We start from the raw sequence: 26,054 nt of genomic DNA, 5'->3' as shown, positions 1-26,054 counted from the left end.
CCCCCCACGCTGGTCAATTCAGCAACGATCAAAAGGTGATTGGCACGCACGCGTTCACTCGGTGCTTTGCTTTGCTCCCGTTGATCTGATCGGCTTCTGGGTGGAGTACGCTGCTGGCTCGGCGTGAGCGTGACGGGGTGCTCGATCTGGTGCTGCTGAGACTGCTGCGCTGGTCCCTGATGCTTGCAAGGGCAGGGGGCAGCAGAGCAGAGCAGTAAAGTTCACTAGTTCAGGTCCCCGTCGCCAACCTACCGGTACGAGCCTCCAGCCAAGTGCTAGCACATCTCTCATCTCTGCAGCCCGAAATATTCACCATGGTTGTTTTGTGTTGCTACAGCCGCCCGTTTTAACCTCCTCCTGCTATTCCTTCAGGCTTCAGTTAACTGCGCAGTCCTAGTCCAGTTAACTGCGCAGTCCTAGTCCAGCGACATGAGTGGGTCTTCACATCAGCCGAAGGAGAACCGTGCAAGGGACAGGCGCATATCGGCAGCTGATCTTCTTCTTTCAGAGCTCTCCGTTTCAGCATCTGACGTTGGACTGGCTCCCCTACCCTTTGACCGCAAATGCGGCGTTTCGCTCGCTGATCGGTCAAGGGCCTCTAGAAGACGCTTGCAGCTGCAGGTTTCTTCAGTTCTCGGTCAAGGCAAGGCTGCGAGGAAATGTATGGCCAACCCTGCCGATTTGGGCCCAAATGCACACACGGCATCTCGCTCGAAGAAGAATTTTCTACGCGCAGAGCGGCCCGCTCCGTTGAGGCCCGGCCCACCAACAGATTCGAGCACACTTGCGCCGTTGCGCGTGCCTGCACCGGCCTGGTGCGGTGGTGCCTCGTAGCCGGAGAATGTCGCGCTCCCTGCCCGGGCGGTGCTGTGCCATCACGCACCCCCCAAATCCACACCGATCCGCGTCCGCCAGGCGCCAGCTCATCTCTCACTTTCTTTCTGCTCGTCCGATCGACTCCTCCGGGCTCGCGGCCCTCGCCCACCTCGTGGGTTCTCGCGCGCGGCCGCATCCCCACCAGGCCACCACCACCACTGCCGCGCTCCACCTGCTCCACGCTCCGCAGCAACCAGGCGGCTGCCGCGTCCAGATCTCCGCGGAACAGCTCCGCCGGGATCTCCGCCTCGCGTGCAGGTGCCCCGGCCCGCCTCGTGTTTCACTCTCTCCGTCCAGATCCAGCGCTGCGCCCCGTCGCTCATTGGAGCCGCGCACTGGCCACTGGCGCTGCCCTGTAGTCTGTAGTGGCGGGCGCGAGCGCGGCCGGGTGGAGGTGCCGCGGGTTTGGGCAGCGGCGGGCTCGCTGCTTCTGCGTCCGTCGCTTAACCTCGGGGCGTGCTTGCGTGCGTGCCTGCGTGGGTTGTCTGGAATGGAGCGCTGACTGGTGTGTGAATTGGGCAGTGGGGGGTTATCTGCTTGTCGGAGTCGTGGGGGATGCGGATTAGTTTGACATTGTGTGTTTCCTCTCATTTTGGCTACGAAAGTTGCGCGGTGGGCACTGTCGCACTGCTTTGCCGCCAAATTTGGCTGGATCGAGTGGGTCCTGAGAGCTGCGATCAGTTTGCGAGTCATGGTGTTGAATGTCTGACGTGTTTGGTGAGGATTTGTACTTGTTTGTGCTGTACTGGTCAGCCTGAAATTTCATATGGGTTATGGCTAAAAGCAAGGTTTTAAATAGCTGGCTATAGCTGCTGCTACAGCCGGCTATAGCTGCTAGGAAGGGCAGCCGTTATGGCATTTAGCCCGCTAAAGCGGGCTATAGCCCGCCAAATGCCGTAACGGCAGCCCTGCCGCTAAATGCCTTAGCCGGTGATTTAAAACCATACTAAAAAGTAAATATGAACCCACAAAATCATATCCACCAGTCACTCCATGAGATTTGCAGTTCACCAACCGTCTTTTTTTTACATAAAAGCAGTACTTCATCAATAGTGCAACTTATTTTTGTAATTGCTTGTTGCACATCTCCTGTTACCAAGTTGTACATGGTGGTTGGTTGTTTGATGTAATAGTAGTTACTCGTTGTTTTTTTCCCAGTGCAGCTATGCTGGTTATAAGCAATTGGTAGCACTTCGATCAGGGTTTTGTAACTCAGATTGCTGTGTCCCCTGCATACAATATGGATGAGTAAGGATTGCTACAGAATAAGCCTCTTTCATTTAAAAAATGTTACACCCAGTTGCGAAATGACTGTTTTTATGTTTCAACTTAACCAGAGAAAATGTTATTGAGCTGCTGCAACGTTATCGCCGTGACCGCCAAGTATTACTCAACTACGTTCTTTCTGGCAACTTGATCAAGAAAGTTGTAATGCCACCTGGTGCAATCTCTTTGGATGATGTAGATATAGATCAAGTCAGTGTTGATTATGTCCTCAATTGTGCTAAGAAAGGTGAAATATAGCTTCCTCAGAATTCCTTTTTTTTGTTTTGTTCTTTTATCTGGTCTAAAAATGCTCTGATTGTGTAGGTGAACCTCTTGATCTTGGAGACGCCATCCGTCTTTTTCATGATAGCCTTGACTATCCATATGTGGTGAGTTGATTTATATCTTCTTTCCTTAGAAATATTTTGGTCTTGCTGAAAAGTTTTGTTGCATTTTGTCAATAGATTTTCCATTTGAGTTACTTCCATTATTATGCATCTCGTCTAAACATTTGGATATTTCTGTCTCCCTAATTTTGATATAAAAAAAAAACTCATGCATAAATGCTATCCATTGTGGCATCCATATGCCTAAATATCTATTTTTTTGGCCAGAATAACACCGGAGCTGCAGAAGAGTTTTATTTGCTTACAAAGCCAGAATATTCAGGACCTGCGCCAACAAGGGAACCACCCCCTGTCCCTGCGACCGCACCATCCCCAGTTGTGATACCACCACCAGTAGTGGAATCAGAGCCAGTTACTGTGTCGTCCCCAGTCGCAGCTACTAACTTAACAAAGTCACAATCATTTGATTCTCCAAGCGAGAAGGAATTGACCATAGATGACATTGAAGACTTTGAGGATGATGAGGATGAATTTGATAGCCGAAGGGCTTCTAGAAGACATCAAACTGATGCTAGTGATTTATCACTGCGTTTACCACTATTTGAAACAGGTAACAACTATTATTTTTTTGAAACGAGGTAACAACTATTTGATATTACTTGTTCAATAACAGATGCAGATAAAGTGCTGTCTTTTGTTCCTTTAGAATTTAGATAATCTTCATGCTGATGGAATTACACAGTATGATGATCATCCATCTACTCTATTTGCATTCCGGTATTTTGTTGGTGATTTTCTAATAGCATGCTAGTCATGTGCTATTTCTTAGTTTAAGTTTCCTTTTTGTATTACCTAATCAAGTTCACTTCAGTGATTAGGATAGCTAGGCCACTATTCGTCAGTTACTTCTTATCCTTATCCAACTTTGAGCTAGAATGTTATTGGCAGCTTTGCTACCTTTTCAGGTATCACGGATGATGATCTTCGTGAGACAGCATACGAGATTCTTGTTGCTGCTGCTGGCGCTTCAGGGTACGCCTGTGCATCGCTTTGCACCCACATAGTTTTTTTTTCATTCACACGCCTTCCTGGAGTATGATAGAACCTGCCTATTCTTGGTCCATGTGACCATGCAGGGGGCTTATTGTTCCTCAGAAAGAAAAGAAGAAAGAGAAGAGGCACAGATTAATGAGGAAACTAGGTCGTAGTAAGAGTGAAAGTGTTGATACCCACACTCAGCGGCAACCTGGTTTGGTTGGTTTACTCGAAACCATGCGAGCCCAACTTGAGGTATGATGTCCGAACTTCTGTTCCTAATGACTAAATTTGCAGGCCACATTTCATTTTAACCTTTGTGTCCTCTGATATTCTAAATTCTAAACTAATTAAGCCACTCAATTTAAATCATATTACTACATTTGAATACCTGTACCTTCAAAACTTATTTTTAGTGTTGCACAAGATTTATGAAGAGATTCGTAGTCTGACCAATGTTTTTTGAAGTGTAAATTGGTCAAAGCATGTTTGCTCATTTTTATTTCTTTTACTTTGTCCATAAATAATGATGAAGAAAATATTTGCCCCTTTAGTCAAACAAGATAATCACCTGCTTCTTGAGTAGGTTACCAGAACACTTTTTGAGGAAAATTGCTGAATATATTGGAACTGCTAATTTTGTCTAATCCAATCTAGTGCTTCATTTGCTATTCAAAATTTTAAGAGAATAGATAACTTCTGGTAGTTGGCATCTGGCACCTGGAAGTTTATAAAAGATAACTTGTTAAGTTTTAGGCTACAGCTCCCTATGTTGTATCTAGGTGAGTCCAGGTTTCTTAAAGCTTTTGAACATGCTAATTTTACATCTGTTGACTCTCTTCTCCCCCTATTTATTTTGGATAGATAACAGAGTCCATGGATATCCGAACTAGACAAGGATTACTCAATGCTATGGTTGGCAAAGTTGGAAAACGGATGGACAATATTTTGATTCCGTTGGAACTACTGTGCTGCATATCCAGAACTGAATTTTCTGACATGAAAGCATACCTTCGTTGGCAGAAGAGACAGGTAACCATTCTGTTGGGCAGTTGTTTCTGATGACCTTGAGCTATAGCTGCATTTCATAACATTATATGCTTCGTTTGTTTTTTTCCTTAGTTAAACATGCTGGAGGAAGGCCTTATAAATCATCCAGTTGTTGGATTTGGGGAGTTAGGTCGAAAAGTCAATGAGCTAAGGAACCTTTTTAGAAGGATTGAAGAATCTGAGGTTTTAATCCTACTTAATGGAAGTTTTATGTTTGACATTTTATAACCCTTGCATGGGCACTCCGTTAAATTAGATTATCCTGATGTATTTTTTCCAGTCCTTGCCACCATCTGCTGCGGAGGTTCAACGTACAGAATGCCTAAGATCACTGAGAGAAGTTGCCACTTCCCTATCTGAAAGGCCTGCTCGGGGTGATCTTACTGGTGAGGTTTGTCACTGGGCTGATGGATACCATCTGAATGTAGTATTGTATGAGAAGATGCTTGGCAGTGTTTTTGACATCTTGGATGAAGGGAAACTTACAGAGGTCACTACTTCATATCCATGTTTGCATTTTTCGACTAAATAATTTCACCATTAGCCATGATAATTCTCATGCGTTTTTTGCTTTAATCCACCAGGAGGTGGAAGAAATCCTTGAGCTCTTGAAGTCAACGTGGCGGATTCTAGGAATCACAGAGACAGTTCATGATACATGCTATGCATGGGTATTATTTCGACAGGTGAATTATGATGAAGATGTTTCAATTAAGGCTACATTTGTGGAAATTGTGTCCCCCCCCCCCCCCAATGTTTTGGACCTAAATATCTTTACAAGGGAAATCAATTATTTCTTCATATCCATGTCCGTGAACTGCTCAATGAATTCAGCCTAGATTAGCATCTTGTGCCTTTTCTTTCTTTCTTTCTTTTTTACTTGAATATGCCGGAGAGCTGCATATCATTTCATTAAAGAAGAAGAAAACAATTATAAAAGTATAAAACTTGTTCAAACACACATTCACACATTCCTTACAGTAGGCGTGCTGCCAACAAATCAGATGCGACCAAGGAAAAACTACTGATTAACCCGTGACTAGCAGCTTGTTAATTAACTCTGGCTGTACACCACAGAACAGCCTCATCTGCTATCAACCTTAGAACCACACTAACATTGGGTGTGTCTCCATTGAACACACAACCATTGTGCTGTTTCCAAACTTCCGTAGCAACAAGGATTATGAGAGAGTTGATGCCCTGTTTGTGCTGTTTGTCGACCATTTTCAATGCATGGTACCACAACTAGAAAAATAAGGCAGTTTCAGGCTGTGGGGTCGCCCGTTGTAGCCTAGCTTTTTGAAGGACAGTAAATTATACTTTCCAAATGAAAAACATTAGGTCAAAAGATGCTGAACGGTTTCATCTGCTTTATCACAGGTAGGCCAAAAAGCTGGGTGCGGAAGTCCTCTCTTGGCCAATCGATCCGCTGTCCAGCACCGGTTCACAATAGCTAACCACATGAATAATTTGCAATGCAGCTGTGCCAATGTTTTCTAGAATCTCTTGCGCTTTTTCTTAAAAGCACCACAACAGCCTGATGCAGGGAGGAAGTTGTTCAGGATAGGAGTCTGACCTTTCTGTGTTCATGTCTGGCAAAATTATCTGATAACCATCTCTTTGTACAAAATCCCATTGGTCTTTGCCAGTTAAGCCTGTCATGAATTACGATAAGCCTTTAGCATACAACCAAATCTAAAACAGTTAGGCCTTGTTCGGTTTGATGTGGATTATCATGGAATGAGAAGGATTGGCAGGGAATGGATTCCATGCCAATCTCTGCCAACCGCTGCGCAACCGAACAAGGCCTAACCATTGGGTTGTTCACTTATATTTCATAGACAATATTGTTTACTGGAGACTAGATTTCCTTCAAAGTCCTGTTCTATACTGTGCTACTGGTTTAATTCTTGAAATATGATAATGAAATGTATGTTTTGCAATACAGTTTGTTCTTACAGGTGAGCAAGGACTTCTGAAAGTTGTGATTGACCATTTGAGGAAGATACCTTTGAAAGAACAGCGTGGTCCACAAGAAAGACTACACTTGAAAAGCCTGCGTAGTTCTGTTGATGCTGAGGGTAGCTATCAAGACTTTACATTTTTCCAGTCTTTCCTGTCTCCAGTTCAGAAATGGGTAGACAAGAAACTAAATGATTATCATCAACACTTCTCAGAGGTTTGTTTTCCAACCTGTTGGTTTGATCTTGTGCTACACTGCTTGCATGGGCAGTTATGCTATGGAAAATATATCTTTACTATTTGGAAGCTATCCTGAAGGTTTTTTTGTAACATGTCCCACATCCTGTAGTCTTCTGTCCATTTGTTAGTTGCTACTGAATGTGCAGTGCACAGGTGCATTAAGTTGGCCATCGTCATTGCTGATAACTAAGTTAAATATGATTGCATTTCTATGATATCAAATATGTTGATTTCAGTCTATTAGTAAATTCCATATCTCATAGTTTTGTCATGTCTCTTATTGAACTTGTCATCTTCATCTCTTTTCATCTTGGCCTCTTTTATTTTTCATAGTTTTCGCCTCGTATGCTAAGTCTTACCACATGCTTTTCTCTTAACCTTCTACTTTGTCCATGTATGTTGCTAATCTTTATTCAGACTCCAGCATGTGGCATATGCTAATCTGCTTGCAACGAGAGGTCATTATTTCCCCCATATTAAGACTCTCTTTACATTTACAGGGTCCCAGCTTGATGGCTGATGTTGTGACAGTGGCAATGCTTACGAGGCGGATCCTTGGTGAAGAAAATGACAAGGTGGTTATACTTTACCTTTGTTTCTAACCGCAGTTATTGCTTTCTAACTTTGGCAATATATGGTAACAATTTCATGTAAATACATTCACTGAAGAATATGGAGAGCAGAACTGTCTTCACTATTTGTACATGTAGAATTCATATTTCGTGAACCCATTTGCTTTTGTGCATCAGGCACTGGAGTCTTCCGACAGAGATCAGATCGACCGTTACATCAGTTCTTCAGTCAAAAGTGCTTTCTTGAAGGTAACCTTTGTTTGCATCTGCCATTATTACATCAGTAGTGTACTTATAGTTTCTATCCCCTTTCCTACCTAAGATGATTATAGATCATTTGCACACTTATGTTTTCTAATATGTGAAACCTCGAATTTTATCAATTACCACCACACCTATACATTTCTTTTGATATTTCATCGCTACCTGTTTGACCACATTGACTCTAAGGTAGCCATAATACTATATTATTGCCAATGTGGGCAAGATTGTTCGCAGCTGGAGATCTTATATTGATCAATGAAACATTCTACTCTTTCATTTTTTCGTAAGAGAAACTGTTACAAGTACATTGGTCAATGAAACATTCTACTATTTTCCTCAGATGGCACATTCTGTAGAGTTCAAAGCTGACACAACACATGAACCTGTTTTGGCGTCTCTAGCAGAGGAGACAAAGAAACTTCTGAAGAAGGATACAACAATTTTTACACCTGTTTTGTCAAAATGGCATCCACAGGCAGCAGTTGTGTCTGCTTCACTCATCCATAAACTTTATGGAAATAAATTGGTAGGTCATATCTGGCATATCTTATAAAATCTTATAATGAGTAAATGACCGAGGGTTTGTAACTTTGTGATTCTGCATACTTACATAGAAGTGTTTTGCCAGAGACCATTCCTTGAACATGCTGAGCATCTTACGGAGGACGTGGTTTCTGTATTTCCCGCGGCTGATGCTTTGGAGCAATACATAATGTCCGTGATGGCTTCTGTTGCTGGAGATGATGGTTTGGACAGCATATGCAGACAAAAGATAGCTCCATATCAGGTCAGCTCAACCTTCCTCGAGTACTAAAACTTAGAAAAGTGCAAACCAAGCATGTGTTTGCCTTGACATGGGACACTGTTCTTCTTTTTCATTTTGTCAACCACTGTGTGCTGTGTAGTAAAGTAAAGAAAATTTCTTATATCTTGGAGTCCATTGTTGGTATGATGTTGTTTACCCTAATTTCCCCTCTTTGTTTCAATAGATTGAAAATAAATCTGGAACATTAGTTTTGCGCTGGGTGAACGGGCAACTTGAGAGAATTGAAACTTGGGTTAAAAGGGCTGCCGACCAAGAGGTAACACATTTTTTATATAAAGTTTTCTTGTAACTGTCTTCTTGCTAGTCGAACCATTCACCATGTGATTTGATATACTTGAGTTATTATATCCTTAGAAGTATCTTTCAGCATATTTGTTAGTTCTAGATGTGGTTCTACAAAGTAAAAACATATCTGCTTAGTGGCAGCTTTATGCTTTAAGTAGGGACTATATAATATCATTTATGATAGTTGAAGCTGCTAAGACTCTAAGATGTATATTGAAATGTACTAAAACACACAAGTGCTTCTGCACATTTAGTTTTTTCAGTTGAACTGCATGTGTTTTGTTTCTGGGTTCTGTATTCCTGCCAGAAGACATGGTCAATCCAATTATGAATAGGTCCAGAGTCCAGAATTGAAGTAGGGATTTCTGGAACCTATAGAACTGGTGACTTGGTCTAATTCTATTTTCTAAATATATGATTGCACTTTTTCTGTCTATTAGATTGTTTAAGGATCTGGTACTTGCATTTCCTTCGCGTTTGTGTCTACTGCGTTATCTTTACTTCCAAGCATTATTTAATACTTGTAAACTACAATTGTCGTTTCTGTGTTCCTATCTATTCTAAATGTTACCGTACAGGTTTGGGACCCTATATCACCTCAACAACGCCATGGCAGTTCTATTGTAGAAGTTTATAGAATCATTGAAGAGGTGCTTCTTTTATTCCTATTTCTCCGAAATTTCTTTCAACAGTTTCTCCTGACATGCTAAAGGTTGTTTTTGATTCAAATGGAGCTTCTCTTTTATGCCATAATCTGATAATTTTTTTTCTCGAATGACTAATGAAATAATTATCAGAAATAATCTGATAATTATTTCATTTGCACTTTGTAGTTTTTTAATGAAATTTAGTTTGCAATGCTGCGTTGTAAAAAATGTTGATTCATATGAAAGAGTATGTTTGTTGAATTATAACTTAACTATTAATGTACTAAAAAAACTCGACCATGGTGGGAGACTTCCTCTGGGCTTTGTTCTAAGAAGGTGCTGTGCTTTGAACCTGAATCAAGGATAGGAGTTCCAATGATTCCGGAGTTCAATGTTCTAACCAGTCCACCGCAAGAAGCTTTGAAACTATTAATGTATTAACAAAAAGCTGTCTGGATATATTCCCATGCCATGGCATGAGGAGTGTAGGTGAAATATGAGAAGTTTGGGCTTATAATTCCAAGGAGCACCTTTGAGGGCATTGTAAAGTCTTCTTGCATCCTTACCTGCTGCACCATTTATATATCCTTGCACCATGCACAACAAGTTAGTACTAATGTTCTTTGTCATTACTGGCTTTGTGCTTGCATGGCTCTTTTGCTTGGGCCATTACTACAGCAACAGCGGCTGGTCCCCTATTTATAGAGCCGGTCGTACCATATCATGAGAATATAACAAATCTGATCTATATGTCCCTAACAAATAATCTAACTTAAGGCCTGAGCAACTAAATTTTCTAAAATATATAGAGAGGGCTGGTGCTGATACTATAGTCATGGTGCTAAAGTACCATGGCAACTAAAAGCATGGCATATCATCCTAAAAATAAATAAAAAAAGTAATGTTGAGCATAAATTACAGTTTTTCTAATTCTCAGCTGCCTGAAATTTGTATCTCAAATTCTCAATCACATAATACCATGTGTGTCGTTAGATGTTTATGTGTGGTTAAAGAAACGTGACTGAAAAATTGCAAAATTTCAGTCACATGTAATTAGGATCTTCTCAATATATGAACAATAACTATTTTGGTTTGAAGGTTTGATATATATACAAGAAGATGCATTTGAGTGTTAATGTTATTTGAAATCATCTTTGATCAACATTCTACATGACTACATGTATCTTTTTTAGTTTTTACTACTTACTTTCTGCTGATTTTACATACGGTCATTTCACATGTCCTACGTAAATCAAGATAGTGCCCCCAAGTTTATGGGTGTAGAGTGCTCCAACCAAATTTTTAGGTGTTAACAGTAGTTTTACTTTCCATGATTTTTTTTTGGTAAAAACATGACTACCAGTAACTATCATAGGAAACTTACTGCACCTAGACTCGATGAATATTTCTCTATGTTCTTTCCTTCTTAGCAAACTTAACTGCTGTATCAATTTTCTCTTGTTGATTGAGCTGTTTATAAACTGTTTTGAACCCTTCTCTAAGGAGCAAAACACTGATTCCTCACAAACTATTGCAGACTACAGATCAGTTTTTCGCATTTAAAGTGCCCATGCGAGATGGAGAATTAAATAGTCTCTGGCGTGGTCTTGACAAGGCATTCCAAGTTTATACACAGCTTGTTACTGCCCCCCTAGGTTTGAACATGTTCTTTTCTCTAGATAAATTCTTTTTGTTTATATGTTCATACTGCTATCAGTAATTTCTTTTCTTCTGCCATGGTTTGTATGTTCGTACAAGAATATGTACTTTTCAGTATGATTACAGAAATATTGTTTATAGTTTAACTCTTTTCTGATTTCAAACCTCTTCATTTCTCTAGGCACTGAGTGACGATAGCTTTGTCTGCTTGCAGTTGATAAAGAAGATTTAGTTCCACCGGTTCCTGTTCTTACTCGATATAAAAAGGAGCTTGGAATCAAGGCTTTTGTAAAGAAGGAAGTCCAAGAAGTTAAAACAGTTGATGAGAGAAAAGCAGCTGAAATTACTCAGCTTACAATTCCAAAGCTTTGTGTACGGCTTAACAGTCTATATGTGAGTTTCTTATTTACCATAGCTCAGTTTCTTATCAACCGTGCTCACGATTATTTAGAACAGTTTATATGTGAGTTCCTTGTTTACCATAGTTCAGTTTCTTATTTAGCATAGAACTGGAGAAGCATTTCTGTAATGCAGTCAATAATTATGTTCTTATATTGTATTCCGCATGTGCTATTCTACACAGGTATTCCCCATGTGCTATTCTACACCCTAGGTCTAGCTTCACCTAATTATTATTGAACAAATTTTCAGTAATAACTACTGTGCACGATTACTAATGCACCCCTTTACTGAGTGCGATTCAGTAATACAGTAATTCAGTTCAGTAATTTCTGGTTAGTTTGGTCAGTAATTTGACTGCTAGGTGTAGAATAACCGCTATGCCTAGGGTGTAGAATAGCGCTGCCGTATTTTATTCACGTTAAGCATTTATAATCAGTCATATATTTCATGGTTCCTACTCTTGTGTTATTTCCCTTTTAAATTTAGCTACGATTAATACGCTGCATTATCACTAATATCCTGGTTTAATTTCAATAACTTATATAATGCTGCCTGCAACTGAGCAAGCATTCTAATACCATGCACTCCATGGTGTCTGCAGCGTTTATGCTTTTGCCAAGATTTACATCATTTTTTTAATTATTCAAACACTTCCCCTGTTTTATTGTATTAAGCTCTATCTTCGTCAGAATTTTGTAACCAGAAGTACTTTTTTTATGCAGTATGGTATCAGCCAGTTGAGTAAGTTGGAGGACAGCATTAATGAGAGGTGGGCTCTGAAGAAAACTGAAAACATTAATATCAGTAAGTTCTCTCTTTTCTTTACAATAGTTTCATGCAATTTATCTCTTGATAATTGTACCACTTTACTGAATCGCTTGATCTTCCAGTCCAGTCCTTGTAGATTAAAGCTAATCCTATATGCTTGTAATTTATATGCCAGGACGATCAACAAGTGAAAAATCAAAGAGTGCTGTCCCCAATCAGAAAAATCAATTTGATGGCAGTAGAAGAGAAATAAATAGTGCTATTGATCGCTTATGTGAATTTACTGGTAAGGAAATATGTAAAGCAATGTTTTTGTGGAAGCTTAATAGCTTATTGCTATTTGGTATTAATACGTGCATCTTTTCTTTTCTTCGTAGGGATGAAGGTTATATTCTGGGACCTGCAGCAGCCATTTATTGACAATTTATACAGAAACAGTGTTCAACAAGCTCGATTGGAAACCATAATGGAAGTGCTGGATTTGGTACGTTGACAAACTTTCATATACATAAAATTGAAAAAAAATATTTAGGAGCTGGAATGTGTCTCACTTTTATCTGTTCAATTATTTTGATCACCTGACTAGATTTTCTCACTTTCCCTGACTTGAAACCTATAAACATGCAAAAAATCATGTTTAACTATTGACATGCTAGTTTAACTAGAACAATTTGTAGGTGTTTGACATGTGAGTGCACCCCAAGCATGCTAAATGCCATGTTTGACTGAACATGCAATGATGTATCCATATTTGTCTGTTGCTTATTCTGTTGTTAAAGAAGAAAAAAGAAGAATGAGTTTGTTACTCTACGAGTTATATCTAACATTCTGGCCAAAGTGTGAAGCATAAGCTGTTACCTCAAAAACCATGACTAATACTTTGTTACATGAGGTTAACAGTAGAACAAAATTTATATCTGCTTCTTAGTAGGTTTCTGCTTCTTTTTTATGCTATGACTCAATTTCAGGTCCTTAATCAACTTTGTGATGTCATTGTGGAGCAACTGAGGGATCGTGTGGTTACAGGGCTTTTGCAAGCGTCCCTGGTAATCATTTCAGCTACTAATTTGAGAATGGGGTTTCATAACTAGTTAGGGACTACTTTTCTTAAAGTTCTCTTGATTGGCAGGATGGCCTACTTCGTGTGATACTGGATGGAGGTTCTACACGTGTGTTCTCTCCAAATGATGCACCTCTTTTGGAGGATGATCTTGAAACCCTGAAGGTTATATCATTTCCAATCTTGCTTTGTTGCGATTTATTTTCTCAAGGGATTTCAGAACAGCGGCACCATTTTCTACCTGGTGGTTTTTTAATTTTCCCTGGACATGATTGAATACTGTTTTTGCTGTCTTTGTTGGCTGAACAATAAACTGTACCTAAATAGTCATATGCTTGCTGTAGGAATTTTTCATAGCTGGTGGAGATGGACTACCTCGGGGAACTGTTGAGAACTTGGTCTCACGTGTACGGCCTGTAATAAACTTGATCAAGCAAGAGGTGAAGTTTGGATTATGTTCTCATGATACTTATAGAGAATTAGCAAACGGAATGTAGGCTTGGTGCTAGAACCTAGCGTTTAGCCATGACTTCAGTCCCTAGCTCTAGTGACCCTATCCTTTGGGGCACAGTATGCTCATTCAAGCAAGTTTTTTTTTGTGGGATCAAGATAATGTTTAGTTTGATTGCATTTCCATAGGAAATCGGCAGTAATTCTATAAAACAGGCTTATGTGATTATGGCAAGCTATACCTTTACATATTTGAATATTATCGATATGGCAATACTTATGCTCCTGTTCCACATATTTTTGCAGACACGCGTACTCATCGATGACCTACGAGAAGTTACTCAAGGGGGCAAAAGCAAATTCGGAACCGACTCTAAAACTCTGCTTAGGGTTCTGTGTCATAGAAATGATTCAGAGGCCTCTCATTATGTAAAGAAGCAATTCAAGATACCAAGTTCAGCTCAGAGCAACTGACTGCAAACCAAAACGAAAATCCTGGATGTTTCACCAGAGGTACATATCCAACAGGACAGTGTAGCCTTGCTTGCAACCTGGAAACGTTGTTCCGCCACCCGCTTGTTGTAAGTTCTTGTAACAGTTGTGCATTAGTAACACTAGGATTTAGGGTGGATACTAATTGCTGTAGTAAACAAGTACAATAGTTCTAATACATTTGCCTTGTATTGATTGGTAATTTTGGCCTGTTGGAGCTTTAGTTCAACATTTAGGTTCTTTGATAGACTGAAGCCCATCCTGATCGGGATGTCGGAGAAATGTATGTTTCATGATTGTGTAGCATGTTTGTGAGACGAACAGGAATCTGATGGCTTGTTTGCACCATGCACCATTTGATGCAAAATTGATGTTGGTAAACTTTGCTATACTATTTTACATCTCGTTTCTCTAAAATTAGCAGAACCTTTATAAATGTGGCAATGGAACATTTTATTAAGTTGATCTCTCAAGAAAAAGCAGTTTGAGCAGATCGATGGAGTGGCAAATTATGGATTTATTGCATGGAACAATGTGTAAGTGTAGCTGGCCATATCAGACTCCACAGCTATGAGGATCTTCTATTTCTCCATATGTTTATGTACTGCTGCCATAATCACTTGAATCGGATCTTGCTGAGGAACTCCACGATGTTGCTGTCTGAGCTGCCACCTTCACTCATGGCTTTTTGCGCCTTCTCGCTCCACCCTGCAGCATTCTTCTTGTATTCATCGCTCCTTTCTCCTTCCATCACCTGCCTCACACACCTCTCCACCTCCTCCTTCGTCACAACACCTTCCGCGTCAGGTTGCAGCTTCACTCCGACTTGCCAAACATGCTCGATGTACTTGGCGTTTGTTGGCTGATCCGACCATTGTGGCATTGCCACCATCGGCACACCAATGCCTAGCGCTTCCATAGTCGAGTTCCACCCGCAGTGCGTCACGAAGCATCCAACCGCAGGGTGCGCGAGGACCTCCAACTGCGGGCTCCATGTCACGAGGAGGCCCCTCCCCTTCACCTTGTCAACGAAACCGCCAGGTATCTTGGAAGTCTCCGAGGCCCTGACAACCCAAAGGAAATCCTTGCCACTGTTGTCGAGCCCCTCCGCCACCTCGGCCATCTGGCCTGCGCTGGGCGCGGCGAGGCTACCGAAGGAGACGTACACGACGGATCGCGGCAGCCTCGCGTCGAGCCAGGCCTTGCTTTCCTCCGTCATCGGAGTGTGGAGGTGGAACCCGTAAGACACGTCGTCCGTCAGGCGGTTGTCGAGGTACGCCGACGGCACGGTTGGCCCGACCGTCTTGGCACCCCATCGCGATGCCATGTACTCAGCTTCCTGTCAAATTTCAGCACCTCATGCATCCCAGCTGCAAATCGAACAATGGCACAGATGGAGGGAGGGATCACTGGCATGGACTCGCATGGTTACCTTGATCTCCAGCTCGTAGAACGAGTTGACGAGGACGTGGTCTGCCACCTCAAACCCCTGGCACTGCTGCAGCACCAGGTCAAGGTAGGCGAGGCAGCCGCCGTCGGGCTCCGTGAGGAACGTCGGGAAGTCAGCCGGTCCGAGCCCCGCCGGCAGGCCGGGCAGCTCCGGCAGCGCCTTGCCCGGCGCCACCGGCAGGTCCATCTGGCCGGCCCACGCGTGGGCGTACGCCACGTTCACCACGCACGCCTGCGTGAAGAAGACCGCGCACGCCGCGCCGTGCCGGCGCGCCATGCGCGGCACCCACATCAGGAACGAGTCGTACACCACGGCGCGCACGGGCCGGCCTCCAGCGGACTCGGCGCGGAGGAGCTCGTCCAGCGACGCCGAGCCCGCAGACTCGAGCCGCGAGAGGTACGCCTCCGCATCGCCGGCCTCGTCGTAGCCGCCCGTGTCGCAGCCGTCGGAGTAGGCGGCGACGTGGACCGCGCCAGTCTGCGGCTTGCTCTGGCCGAGGACGTACCGGGTCACGGCGAGGGTGCAGCGCACACCGCGGTGGGCGGCGAGCCTCTTGCCGAGCTGGAGGAGTGGGTTGATGTGTCCCTGGGCCGGGTAGGAAAGGAGGAGCACGTGGATGCTGCTTGTGTGTGAGTTCGCCATTTTCCACCGGTTGTCGGGAGCGCGAGGGATCTTGCTTACTGCGCGTGGGTATCAGCAGGGCTGCTTTGCCTCTATTTATAGCTGGCTGTCAGCAGTAATGGGGCGGTTTAGCTCTAGCCCTAGCTGAAGACGTTACGAAAATATTGCTTCCCTTATGCAATTTTTGGATGTCTAATTGTCTCTTGTCTAGTCACTTGCTAACTATTGAAACCTCCATTTTCTTCCTTCAGTTGTGGGCTTAATGTCACAAGAACCCCTCCATCTTTACTTCTTTTAACGAAATGTTTGAGAGCCTTGCCACTGCTGCACAATCTCTGTTCCTGGTTGGCACACAGTCTATGGATGCATGCCTTTTGCTTTTGGCACGCCGGGACACAAGGTGAAATGTTAATGGTCCTTGATGAGAGCTGCTAGTGGGAAATTCTTAGTTGGTTTACTGTATAGATCATTGAGAACCTAGCTAGATTGGTTGAAGAGTGAATGGTTCATTAACTGTGATTAATGATAAGATTGTGACAGGTGGGCTCCCTGTAAGCAACGACGGGCACCTGATTGTGTGTCAAATAAAATGATGGCATCCTTTAATTTGCTATGGACAGATGGTAGATCGACCTCAATTTTTATCATGGTTTTTATGATTTCCATTTGCTTGATTGTTGACGTGTTTGCACGCAATCAATAGAAAAAGGACCAATACAAATTGTTAACGAACTTTTAGCTTGTCCACAATTAGGAGACATCATCACATGCTTGGCTTGCATTTCACACCTATCTACTTGCTCGACCTGGCAGTCCGGCTGCTATATATGTGTCTCTCGATCGTATATATGTCAGCGCCCCAAACCGTCGCAGTCGAGAACTGTCATGAACATATCTGTATGGGAGCGGTCAATATTTCTTGCCGAAAGCATGGCTGCGCGCGCCGACGTGGATCGTGGATCCCTCGACCTCCCACTCCCATCCGGGTCACACGTGATGTGGACGTGCGGTGCGGCACCGGCACGTGCTCCATAGTTTCTTCATTGAATTCGGCAACCAGAACTTGATCCCGGCCTCTCGTTGATGCCGGATCGTTGCAATTGCGCGCTGGCGAAATTTTCGGTTGGTTGGATGTGTAGATCACTGATGAGTCTTTGCTGGCTGTGCGTGTCGGCTCATGAAGTCATGATAGACCAGTGATTTATGTATGATAGCTCTGTCAAGATCATCATGGCCCGGGTTAACTGATTAGAACAACGGCAGTAAACAAGCAGATCCAGCGATGGTAAATATGTTAAGCAGAGAGGACGGAGCTAGCAGGGTTTGAGGCTTTGAGGAGCTTGCTGACCGGCGAGGGTGGCACCTAGCTTCACCACCAATGCACACACAGACACAGCGAAGCAGAAGACGGTTGCTTTCTAGATGTTGATGGAGACGGTGACTTGTGGACATACAGTGGACGTAGACGTAGTACCTGCACCCGTCGCCGTTCGTACGTTCGGTGATTTGTGGACATACAGTGGACGTAGACGTAGTACCTGCAACCACTGATGCAACCTCCGCATGCTCCTTGCCTGGCCGCAACACATACTATATGTGCGTACGTTTCACCCAAGCAACCTAAGATACAATCAGAGTCAAACGAGTTGACTTCAGCCTTGAATCATCGATCCCACTATCCACTGACGCCACCCTGGCAAGCTAGTAGTGTAGTTAAGCTAGAAACGCTAATGCATTTTAAGGGACTGCGCATGGGCGACGTACCTGTACGAGATCGCTTCGGTGTTCAGGGTAGGGTAGTAGCGGCATCTAAGCAACCTACAACGGCGATCTTGCCTTGGTGGCGCGTGGGTCGTCGGAGAAATGAATGCGGGCGCGAGGGAGGTAGCTGTAACTCTAACCCTGAAACATACTTCCTTCATTCTAAATTGTAAGTCGTTTTGGTAAATTTAGATATATAAACTTTCTTCGTTCTAAATTGTAAGTCGTTTTGGTAAATTTAGATATATAAATTTTGATATGCATCTAGATATATTGTATCTACGTACATAGCAAAATTTGTATATCTTGATTTGTCAAAACGAACTACAATTTGTGATGGAAGGAGTATGCACGAGCGGAGACGACGGAGCGACGAGCCGTGCCGGGACGGTCGCATGCATTGGCATCAACGGACTGACGATCGAAGGCGTTGGGACTTAGGGACGCACACATGTGCATCGCCCGTCGCTTCCATCGGTCGCTTTGTCCGGCTCTGGATCCTGCACGCATGCTCTCGAGCTCAATCGGGAGAGAGAGACAAGGAGAGGCGTCGCGATCACAGTTCGCAGAGATGTGCGTGAACTTGCCCGGGAGCATTCAGCAATCGACCGATGCCGTTGCAAGGGCACTAGAAAACGAGACACTTGGGCACATGATCAGAGCAACAAAAGCACATGAACAGTTCGCTTTACGGCCGAGTCGGTGGCGCCGGGAGAGCTTTCCTCGGCCGTCGCGGAAGATATGCTATGCATGCACGGCTAGCTCTGGTGGTGGAAGGAAGGAATCTTGCACGTACTTCTGGAAACATGCTTCCTCCACCTGTCTGTCGCGAAAGCCAGCGCTGAAAACGTTGCGAATCCGGCCTGGTGTCTTTTCATGAAAGCCCATTTACACGCACATGCGGCCACACGACACCCAGGGTGTACACGGAAAGCGAGTGCAGGAGTGAACAGTGAAGTGTGCACCAATATCGTTGAGTTGGACCGGCCCAGAGGTTTCCTAGAAAATACTGTGAGCTTCGGTGGGTTCGGCGGATTGATCTGTTTCGGCCCAAAAAGTCTCCCGGCAGGGGGAAACTCTGCCCGGTCCAAATCAGGGCCCATGAAACACTGATCAATCACCAATTTTACTCGTGAGAGATCCAAACGAACATGTGTACTAATAACAAAGAATCAGAACTGTACTGATGGAAGGGGGGACCACCCGAACTAAATTGACTGGCTAACCATGATCAAAAACTAGTACTGCGGATCAATGGATCACTCACTAGCTGCTTCCGCGATCGCGCTCAATCTCTGCACCGCCGCAACACGGCGAGGAGCACCTCTGTGGCCGACTACGTTCGGTGAAAATTGAAGGCAGTAGTGGCCGGCGCGCGCGCATACGTTCGGTGGCCGTGAACGGGGTTTACAAGGCCGTGCGGAACGGCGGCAAAGGACAGAAAACCGGTGATGGCCGCCGGCCCGGCTGGTGGACAAGCGGTACGGTGTCAGCGCGTGCCGTGCGCGCGGAGGAGCGCAAGGAAGACGTGGAGCTCGTCGTTAGCCTTATGGCCATCCCCGTCGGCCATTATGCCCGCCGGCGGCGCGGGGGCGCGTCCCTCCTCGTCAAGCAGGACACTGCACGCCGCGCCAGGCTCCCTAGGCGTGGCGCGCGCGCGTCCTAGGACCAACGGCGTGTTCGTCGCCTCCCCTCTGCTCCGGACTCCGGTGACCGAGGCGCGGCACGGTGTCCCACTGAAGACTGGACTACTACTACTGATCGGCTCGCCCCTCTGCCTCCGGCGGGTAGTCCTGCCGCCTCCCGCTCGCGGCGAAGGGGCACCTTCGGAACGTCGAGGGCGCTGGGCCTCCAGGCCCCTCACCACACCTCCCTCGTCCGGGCGCACACGTATGCCGACTCGCCACAAGTCCTCCTCGATGTACTTGGCGTTCATGCAATGGTCTGGTCAGATGATCACTGCGGCATAGCAACCATTAGCACGCCTGCACCCATTCCCTCCATCCTCGAGCTCCACCCGCAGTGGGTCACGAAGCACCGGGCAGCCGGCCGGGCCGGGTGCGCCAGCACCTCGAGCTGAGGGCTCCACGTCACGATGAGGCCCCTCTCCTTGGACTTGTCGGCGAAGTTTTCAGGTATCTTCTTCTAGATCTCCGAGGCCCTGACAAGTGACAACCCACACGAAGGCCTTGCCGCTGCTGTGCAACCCCTCCGCCATCTCGGCCATCTGGACCGCGTCTGGTTCGGCGACGCTGCCAAACGGGACGTACACGACGGAACGCGTCCACGGTCTCCGACCCGGCCGTCTCCAGCCGGGCCACGACGCCTCGACCCCGCCGGCCTCGTCGAGCCCCCACGGTCGCAGCCGTCCGAGACGGCGGCGCCGTCCTGCGGCGGACTGCATGCTGCCCTGCTGGACGGAGGCCCTTTTACATTTATGCAAAGAATCAATTGTTTGATAGATAGTACTGGTTTTTTGAGCACTTGTTATAATATCTTTTACTAACACGAGTCCAACTTACATATATACTAGACAGCAGGTCTGTCAATTACTTGCTAGATAAACAGGTTAACAGTAGCACTACATGTCCGTTAGGTATTACTAGCTGGATGAGCAGAACAAGGAAAGCTAGAAACTCCAACAGCATGATGAGGCGTCTACTGGAGTTGCCTTCCAGGAAGCTCGGGTACATGATACCTATCTGCATCAAGGCCACCATGGTGCCAATATGGCTCGGGAACAGGCCACCTGTCATCCAGTATAATTTTTTTCCCAATGTAAGCTGGTTATTGAAGAAAATAGTCTAAGCCACAGAAACAAGTGGAAATGAGGAGAGAGTAAATAAATACCTGTTTTCCATTGTCCCCGGCCCACCAACATCTATGGGTATAGGACGGTACGTCATATTAACTGTCATTCAACATGTTTTTTTTGTAAGTTCTCAGAGTAAAAAGTATGCCTACAACTTAGCATTGAGAAATACGGATATTTTTTTCATTGAAAGTTTATCGAGTACGTATTGTTATCTAACAGTTAGCATCGAGGTACACCAACATTTTTACCAATGAAAGTTTATGGAATACGTATTGTTGTGCCAGCCCAGTTAGCATCGAGCTGAGGCATAAAATGAAAAAAAAAAATTGTACCCTTCCGATGGTAGCGGGAAATTAATCACTTGTCTTAAAACTTGGGCAATCTTTCGCTTTGGCATGAAAGGAGTTACTTCACTGCCATCATAAAAGTTCATACCAACAAAACTCCCATCGAAATTAATAAGAGGGCCTCCAATCCCAGCCTAGTACATACAAAAGAAAAGAGCCAATTAATGTACTGTGATTACAGAGGTAACTCATTGCAATGCAACTCACTATATATGCAAGCTACCATGTAACAAAACAGTAAAAAAAGTTCACCACAGTACCTTCTTGATTTTGCAAGTGGACACCCGGAAACCTTTGCAATCGAGGTTGCTGCCCTTGTTACTCTGCTTCACTTCACCAACTGTGGCCATCAATGGTCCATACATAGTGTCACTGCCCGACATGAAGGCACGCCCAGAAGCTAGTAGACTGTCATCAGGGCAGACAGGTGTTGCCGGTGTTCCCTCGGATATCAAATCTATAGGACGAACATCTAGGAGGTTTAAGCACGTGACAATAGCAATGTCATCATCGTATAGTCCCAAGAACCCATCAGCAGTTCTATTATCAGGAAGGCGCACTGCAACCTGTAAGTATAAAAGCAGTACAACAACACAATGGCCACAGATAGTCTGAATAAATAAAGAAAAATGGAGGACACAATGAAGCCTAAATAAACAACGGCGTTGCTAGCGTCCGGACGTTGGATATAATTTTTTTATTTAGGAAGAGAGTAATATTTTCACTATTTCATGCAACATCCACAACGTCGAAACAAAACTGCTGCACCATCAAACCCTACAGCCGCAACATAAAAAAAATCTCCTCCACGACATCCACCACGGCAGCATGAATCTCGACCTCAAATCAACCATTGCAACGTTCTGCAACACCATGGGAGAAAGCAGCAGTGGTGCTCCCCAACGGCGAGCTCCGGGAGTGCGCCGCCGGCCACGGCGGCGATGGCTCTGGAGGAGGCCGGCAGGTAGGGGTTGTGGTTCCTCAATGACGCCGACGGGATGGTGCTCGAGGATCCGTCGCCGTCGCGGCGGTCGCCCCGGGAGAGGAGCTCCAGCCGGAGCAGATCTACTTTGTGCTCCCCCGCCGAGATGCAGCGTTGCCGCCTCACCGGCGATGAGGTCGCCACGCTCGCGGTCAGGGCCAGCTCCGCGCTCGCCGCCACAGCCACGGCCGCTGCCCAGCTGTCCTCCCCCTGCCGCCGCCGCCGTCCTTGTCCACCGCGGCGCCCGCGTCGGCCGGGCTGCTGGCCAGCGAGGAGAGGCGCCGGAAGGAGGCCAGCCGGCGCGAGAGCTCCGACTCATTACCGAGCCAGCAATTATTCCAGCTCAATTTTCACAATTAAACCGCATTTCAGTGATTTAATATGGTTCATAAATGGGATTGTGCGTTAGAGAACAAGAAACCATAAAAGCTCATCAAATTTGCATCAAGCATTACAAGTGGTGCATTAGAGATATGAGGACGGAAGCCATATAACCAAGATCGGAACAATAATATATATGGTTCATAAACAGCACCGTGCATTTCTTTCAAGTAACATTACATATTGTGCTTTAGCAATGCATAAATCAGCTTTCAGCAGTACAGGAGTCCCTAAGGCAAAGAAACGCTCCTAACACTTTCACGCTGCAGCATGTACTTGAATCAAACCCAAGAGGAAGGTTTCTGCTAACTATGGGCTCCATCTGCAAAAAAAAAAAAATGGTTCAAGTGTAAGCACAAGGTTTCCAGGAAAAGAAAGTTTTATAGGCTTTTCATAAGTTGGACCATGCTAGACAGGGCACATAGTTCCATTGACTGGCAGGTCTGTCAGACCAAAAAAATGTTAACACTCTGCTGTTTCATGTAATCAAGGTGATTCAACATAGAAATAGTAGAGAATTGTTGCAACATAAAAATGCTAACACTAGTGTAACTTATTCTATATTGAAAAAGCAAATCTCATAAATAAAACCACATCCTAATTAGGACACAAACCTAACTGCACAGATACTCATGCAATACTTAACAATGGCTGCAGAAATAAGGTGAAGTTCGTGGAGAAGTACGCCATCTATTTTTTAAGAGAATAACAGAATCTAGAAAAATATTCCAATATAGTTGAATTACACATCTAAGGTTTTTATCAGCTTTTGTTTTACTTGAGTTGTAAATTTTAAGCAGCATTTCAAATTTCAGCCTGCCTAGGCACCTAGCCAAAAATATAGATTCAGTGGCTGCTGAGACAGACTTGACCCAAGACACATAGCCTTGTTGATTAGGCCCTAACTTCAGGCAAGGAACCACCTAGCAACTGGACCAATAATGGAAACGTTGCCTTTAAATATAGATTAGCTAGAGGCAATGGGTAATGCAGGCTATGTTCATTGCAACCAACCACAGGTTCATTTCTTAACAACATACTTGACATGAAGCACGACAGTTTAAAGGGGTTCAAGAATTTCAGAATGAAATACGATGATATGATCCAAATGAAACACAAACTTGCTAAAGGATAGCAGTGAGTTAACTGTTGCAAATTAAGTATTTATGTAAAGAACAAGTATGTGGTGCCCGTCAATTTCAAGAATGTGTTTACAAAATCCATATGGGAGCAGACCATAAGAACAGCATACCAAAGATGGTCTTATGTCAATATTACAAGTGGACCTTGTTTTCATTCAATCAGCTTCGATCAGGATTTAAATCCAGAAGAAATATTAATTCCACTAATGAGAGTGTAAATGTAGGTAAACATGTAATCCGACTACCTGACCAAAAAGGTTACTTCCCAACTTATGCAGCTTCTATCAAGAAGACACAATACCGTTCCTCTAAAGAACCCAAATGAATTCATGAGTTGAATGGCTGACTGGGAATGCAACTAAAAAAAACAGGACATCCAAGGAGAAGAACATCAATGAGCTGGTAACCCTATATTAAGACTAGAAGAACCTAACAACAAATTAATCACAGCAGTGAAGTTAACTGAAATGCAGAGAACAACACATTTCAGTCCAGAAACCAGACCTGGCGTCAAGAGGAGCGTGGGCGGGCGCAGTTGACTGTGGCGCAGACCTGGCGTCGGGGAGGAGCGCGGGTGGGCGCAGTTGACAGTGGCGCAAGCCCAGCGGCAGCGCGTCGGCCTCGGGACGACGGGCGTCAGCACAGGCGGCCAAGCGGACGGGGGTGGAGGCCTGGCGCTGGTTGAGAAGCGCGAGCGGCCCTGCGTCGCTGATTCGGGCCAGCGGCGTTCGGGGAAGAGGGCCGGCGGCACGTTGAGGAAGGGGGACGGCGGCCCTGCGTCGCCTATTGGGGCCAAAGGCGTTCGGGGAAGGGGGTCGGCGGCGCGTCGAGGAAGGAGAACGGCGGCCGTGCGTCGCGGTGGAGGCGCAGGGCGCAGTCGGCGGCGGCGGGGCGTGCCGGCCGTGCCTTTTAATCTTTTGGCCTTCACGGCCTGCTCCGACTCCGACCCGGTGGTGATACCCATTTTCACCGCCGGGTCCAATTACAGGCCGCGGGTGAAAATACTATCATGCAATTCAATTACTAAGAAATATCAAATCCTACATATCTAGTCAAATGATCGTTGTTTTACAAGGAAATAATAATAAAGGAAACATTAGTATCTTTTTTCCAGTTCGGTTCCTTGCTATTAAAAATGTTGAATCAACCGACAAAGAATTACTAGCTAACCACTACTGTCTCCATCCTACATTCTTATCCCCTAATGTTCTGAATTACTAGCAACAATGAAGTAATATGTGAAATATTGAAGTAGTGAACCAACCGTATGTTTTACATGTTGGAAACACAAGTTTGAATCAAATTATATTAGCAGATGAAAAATCAATGGAACAAAAATTTAGAAATTGATACAATGCTATTCTACAATTAGAAATGTATGCATGGAATTCTAGAATAACATCACTTCAATTAAGAAGTTAAAGAAACAGATATGTTGATGTAAATTAACCGCAAAAGCCATATTTCAACTTTTGAAAACAAAAATATGAGTTCTGCGGTGTGCACTCTTTTGTTTATTAACTTGTATAGAAAAACTTATTTACTGCATAAATCAACTTTAGATACTTGTACTGTAATTACGATTCAAGCTTATATAATTACTAACATGGATGAGTGAATTAGGGTAGTTGTGTTTGTTTCTTGGTGTCTCTGTGTTTTTATACTATAGATTACTACGCAAATAACCTCAGTATAAAACCAAAAGTTATATATGCTTGGCTAAGATAGCATTTTCACCGTCGGCCCGAGACGGGGACCGGCGGTGAAAGTCATTTTCACTATTGATTCTAACCTCCACTGTACGGGAAACGGCGGTGAAAATATTTCAGCACCAATTTCTCCAAAACCGGCGGTGAAAATAGCGATGGTGAAAATAGTTTCTGTAGTAGTGTATATTCTTATTAATGGAGCAATGTAGCCTTTTTTTAGCGAACATGCATGGGCACGTATTTTATTAAGAGGAAAGCAATACGACCTATACAAATCTTAATAAGCAGAGGCTATTAAGGTGGTTACAAAGCATCATCAAACAAGTGGCGGACGATCCTAACACCAAAATAAGAGCCGCAGGAGCCATGGAAGAGGGAACTCACACGAACCCACGAACTGGACCTGCTAAAAAGATACATCAACGTCAAGAAAGCATAAGGTCTTTGAACTCGAAGGTGGCAAAGCATCCACCCAACCAATAAACCAAGGTGGCAAAGCGTCCGCCCGAACAATCAACAACCAGCACGACCACAGCGTCAAAGCATCCGCTAGTGAAGAAGGGTAGCAAAGCATCCGCCAGCGAAGAGGGACGACAAAGCATCTGCCAGATGACAACCTACGCAGTCCCGACAAGGTGAACGAAG

General features: G+C 44.5%; 2 protein-coding genes and 1 long non-coding RNA gene across 5 annotated transcripts; 1 reads left to right on the top strand and 2 right to left on the bottom strand.

Annotated features, from left to right (window-relative positions):
- The first annotated feature begins 926 nt into the window (after nt 1-926).
- Nucleotides 927-14,549, top strand: LOC112880223 (protein unc-13 homolog). Of its 3 annotated transcripts, none has more exons than XM_025944730.1 (27): nt 927-1,134; nt 2,040-2,124; nt 2,214-2,389; nt 2,467-2,531; nt 2,757-3,099; nt 3,455-3,521; nt 3,626-3,779; nt 4,389-4,556; nt 4,647-4,757; nt 4,855-5,064; nt 5,159-5,260; nt 6,523-6,753; nt 7,277-7,351; nt 7,526-7,597; nt 7,953-8,138; nt 8,241-8,399; nt 8,602-8,694; nt 9,302-9,373; nt 10,908-11,025; nt 11,244-11,422; nt 12,154-12,235; nt 12,375-12,485; nt 12,577-12,683; nt 13,168-13,245; nt 13,329-13,424; nt 13,604-13,699; nt 14,016-14,549. In XM_025944730.1, the coding sequence occupies exons 2-27, from the start codon at nt 2,117-2,119 to the stop codon at nt 14,181-14,183; spliced, it is 3,327 nt and encodes a 1,108-aa protein (XP_025800515.1). In that variant the 5' UTR covers nt 927-1,134; nt 2,040-2,116; the 3' UTR covers nt 14,184-14,549. The 3 variants fall into 3 exon arrangements, with proteins under 3 accessions (XP_025800515.1, XP_025800517.1, XP_025800516.1); XM_025944732.1 differs by having other exon boundaries at nt 2,035-2,124; XM_025944731.1 differs by having other exon boundaries at nt 927-1,593.
- An 84-nt stretch (nt 14,550-14,633) lies between these two features.
- On the bottom strand, nt 14,634-16,349 carry LOC112880225 (UDP-glucosyltransferase UGT13248-like). Its single transcript, XM_025944733.1, has 2 exons — nt 15,634-16,349; nt 14,634-15,540 (listed from the first exon to the last, which is right to left on the bottom strand). The coding sequence occupies exons 1-2, from the start codon at nt 16,291-16,293 to the stop codon at nt 14,818-14,820; spliced, it is 1,383 nt and encodes a 460-aa protein (XP_025800518.1). The 5' UTR covers nt 16,294-16,349; the 3' UTR covers nt 14,634-14,817.
- Nucleotides 16,350-22,668: 6,319 nt separating this feature from the next.
- On the bottom strand, nt 22,669-24,624 carry LOC112881835. The gene is made up of 2 exons (XR_003226532.1): nt 24,205-24,624; nt 22,669-22,880 (listed from the first exon to the last, which is right to left on the bottom strand). It is a non-coding gene; the product is annotated as an uncharacterized LOC112881835 (long non-coding RNA).
- Nucleotides 24,625-26,054: the final 1,430 nt, after the last annotated feature.

This window comes from Panicum hallii, chromosome 2, assembly GCF_002211085.1.
Source record: "Panicum hallii strain FIL2 chromosome 2, PHallii_v3.1, whole genome shotgun sequence".
Classification (NCBI taxonomy): Eukaryota; Viridiplantae; Streptophyta; class Magnoliopsida; order Poales; family Poaceae; genus Panicum; species Panicum hallii.
The sequence above is the reverse complement of the archived record's forward strand: the minus strand, read 5'-3'. Positions and strand labels throughout refer to the sequence as shown.

Excerpts from the sequence above, each read along its gene's own strand:
- LOC112880223 (XM_025944730.1), top strand. Across the intron at positions 7,352-7,525 it reads TTGGTGAAGAAAATGACAAG|GCACTGGAGTCTTCCGACAG; the intron begins GTGGTTATACTT and ends TTTGTGCATCAG. Across the intron at positions 12,236-12,374 it reads AACTGAAAACATTAATATCA|GACGATCAACAAGTGAAAAA; the intron begins GTAAGTTCTCTC and ends TTTATATGCCAG.
- LOC112880225 (XM_025944733.1), bottom strand. The coding sequence starts at position 16,293 with ATGGCGAACTCACACACAAGCAGCATCCACGTGCTCCTCCTTTCCTAC. Across the intron at positions 15,541-15,633 it reads TCTACGAGCTGGAGATCAAG|GAAGCTGAGTACATGGCATC; the intron begins GTAACCATGCGA and ends GAAATTTGACAG.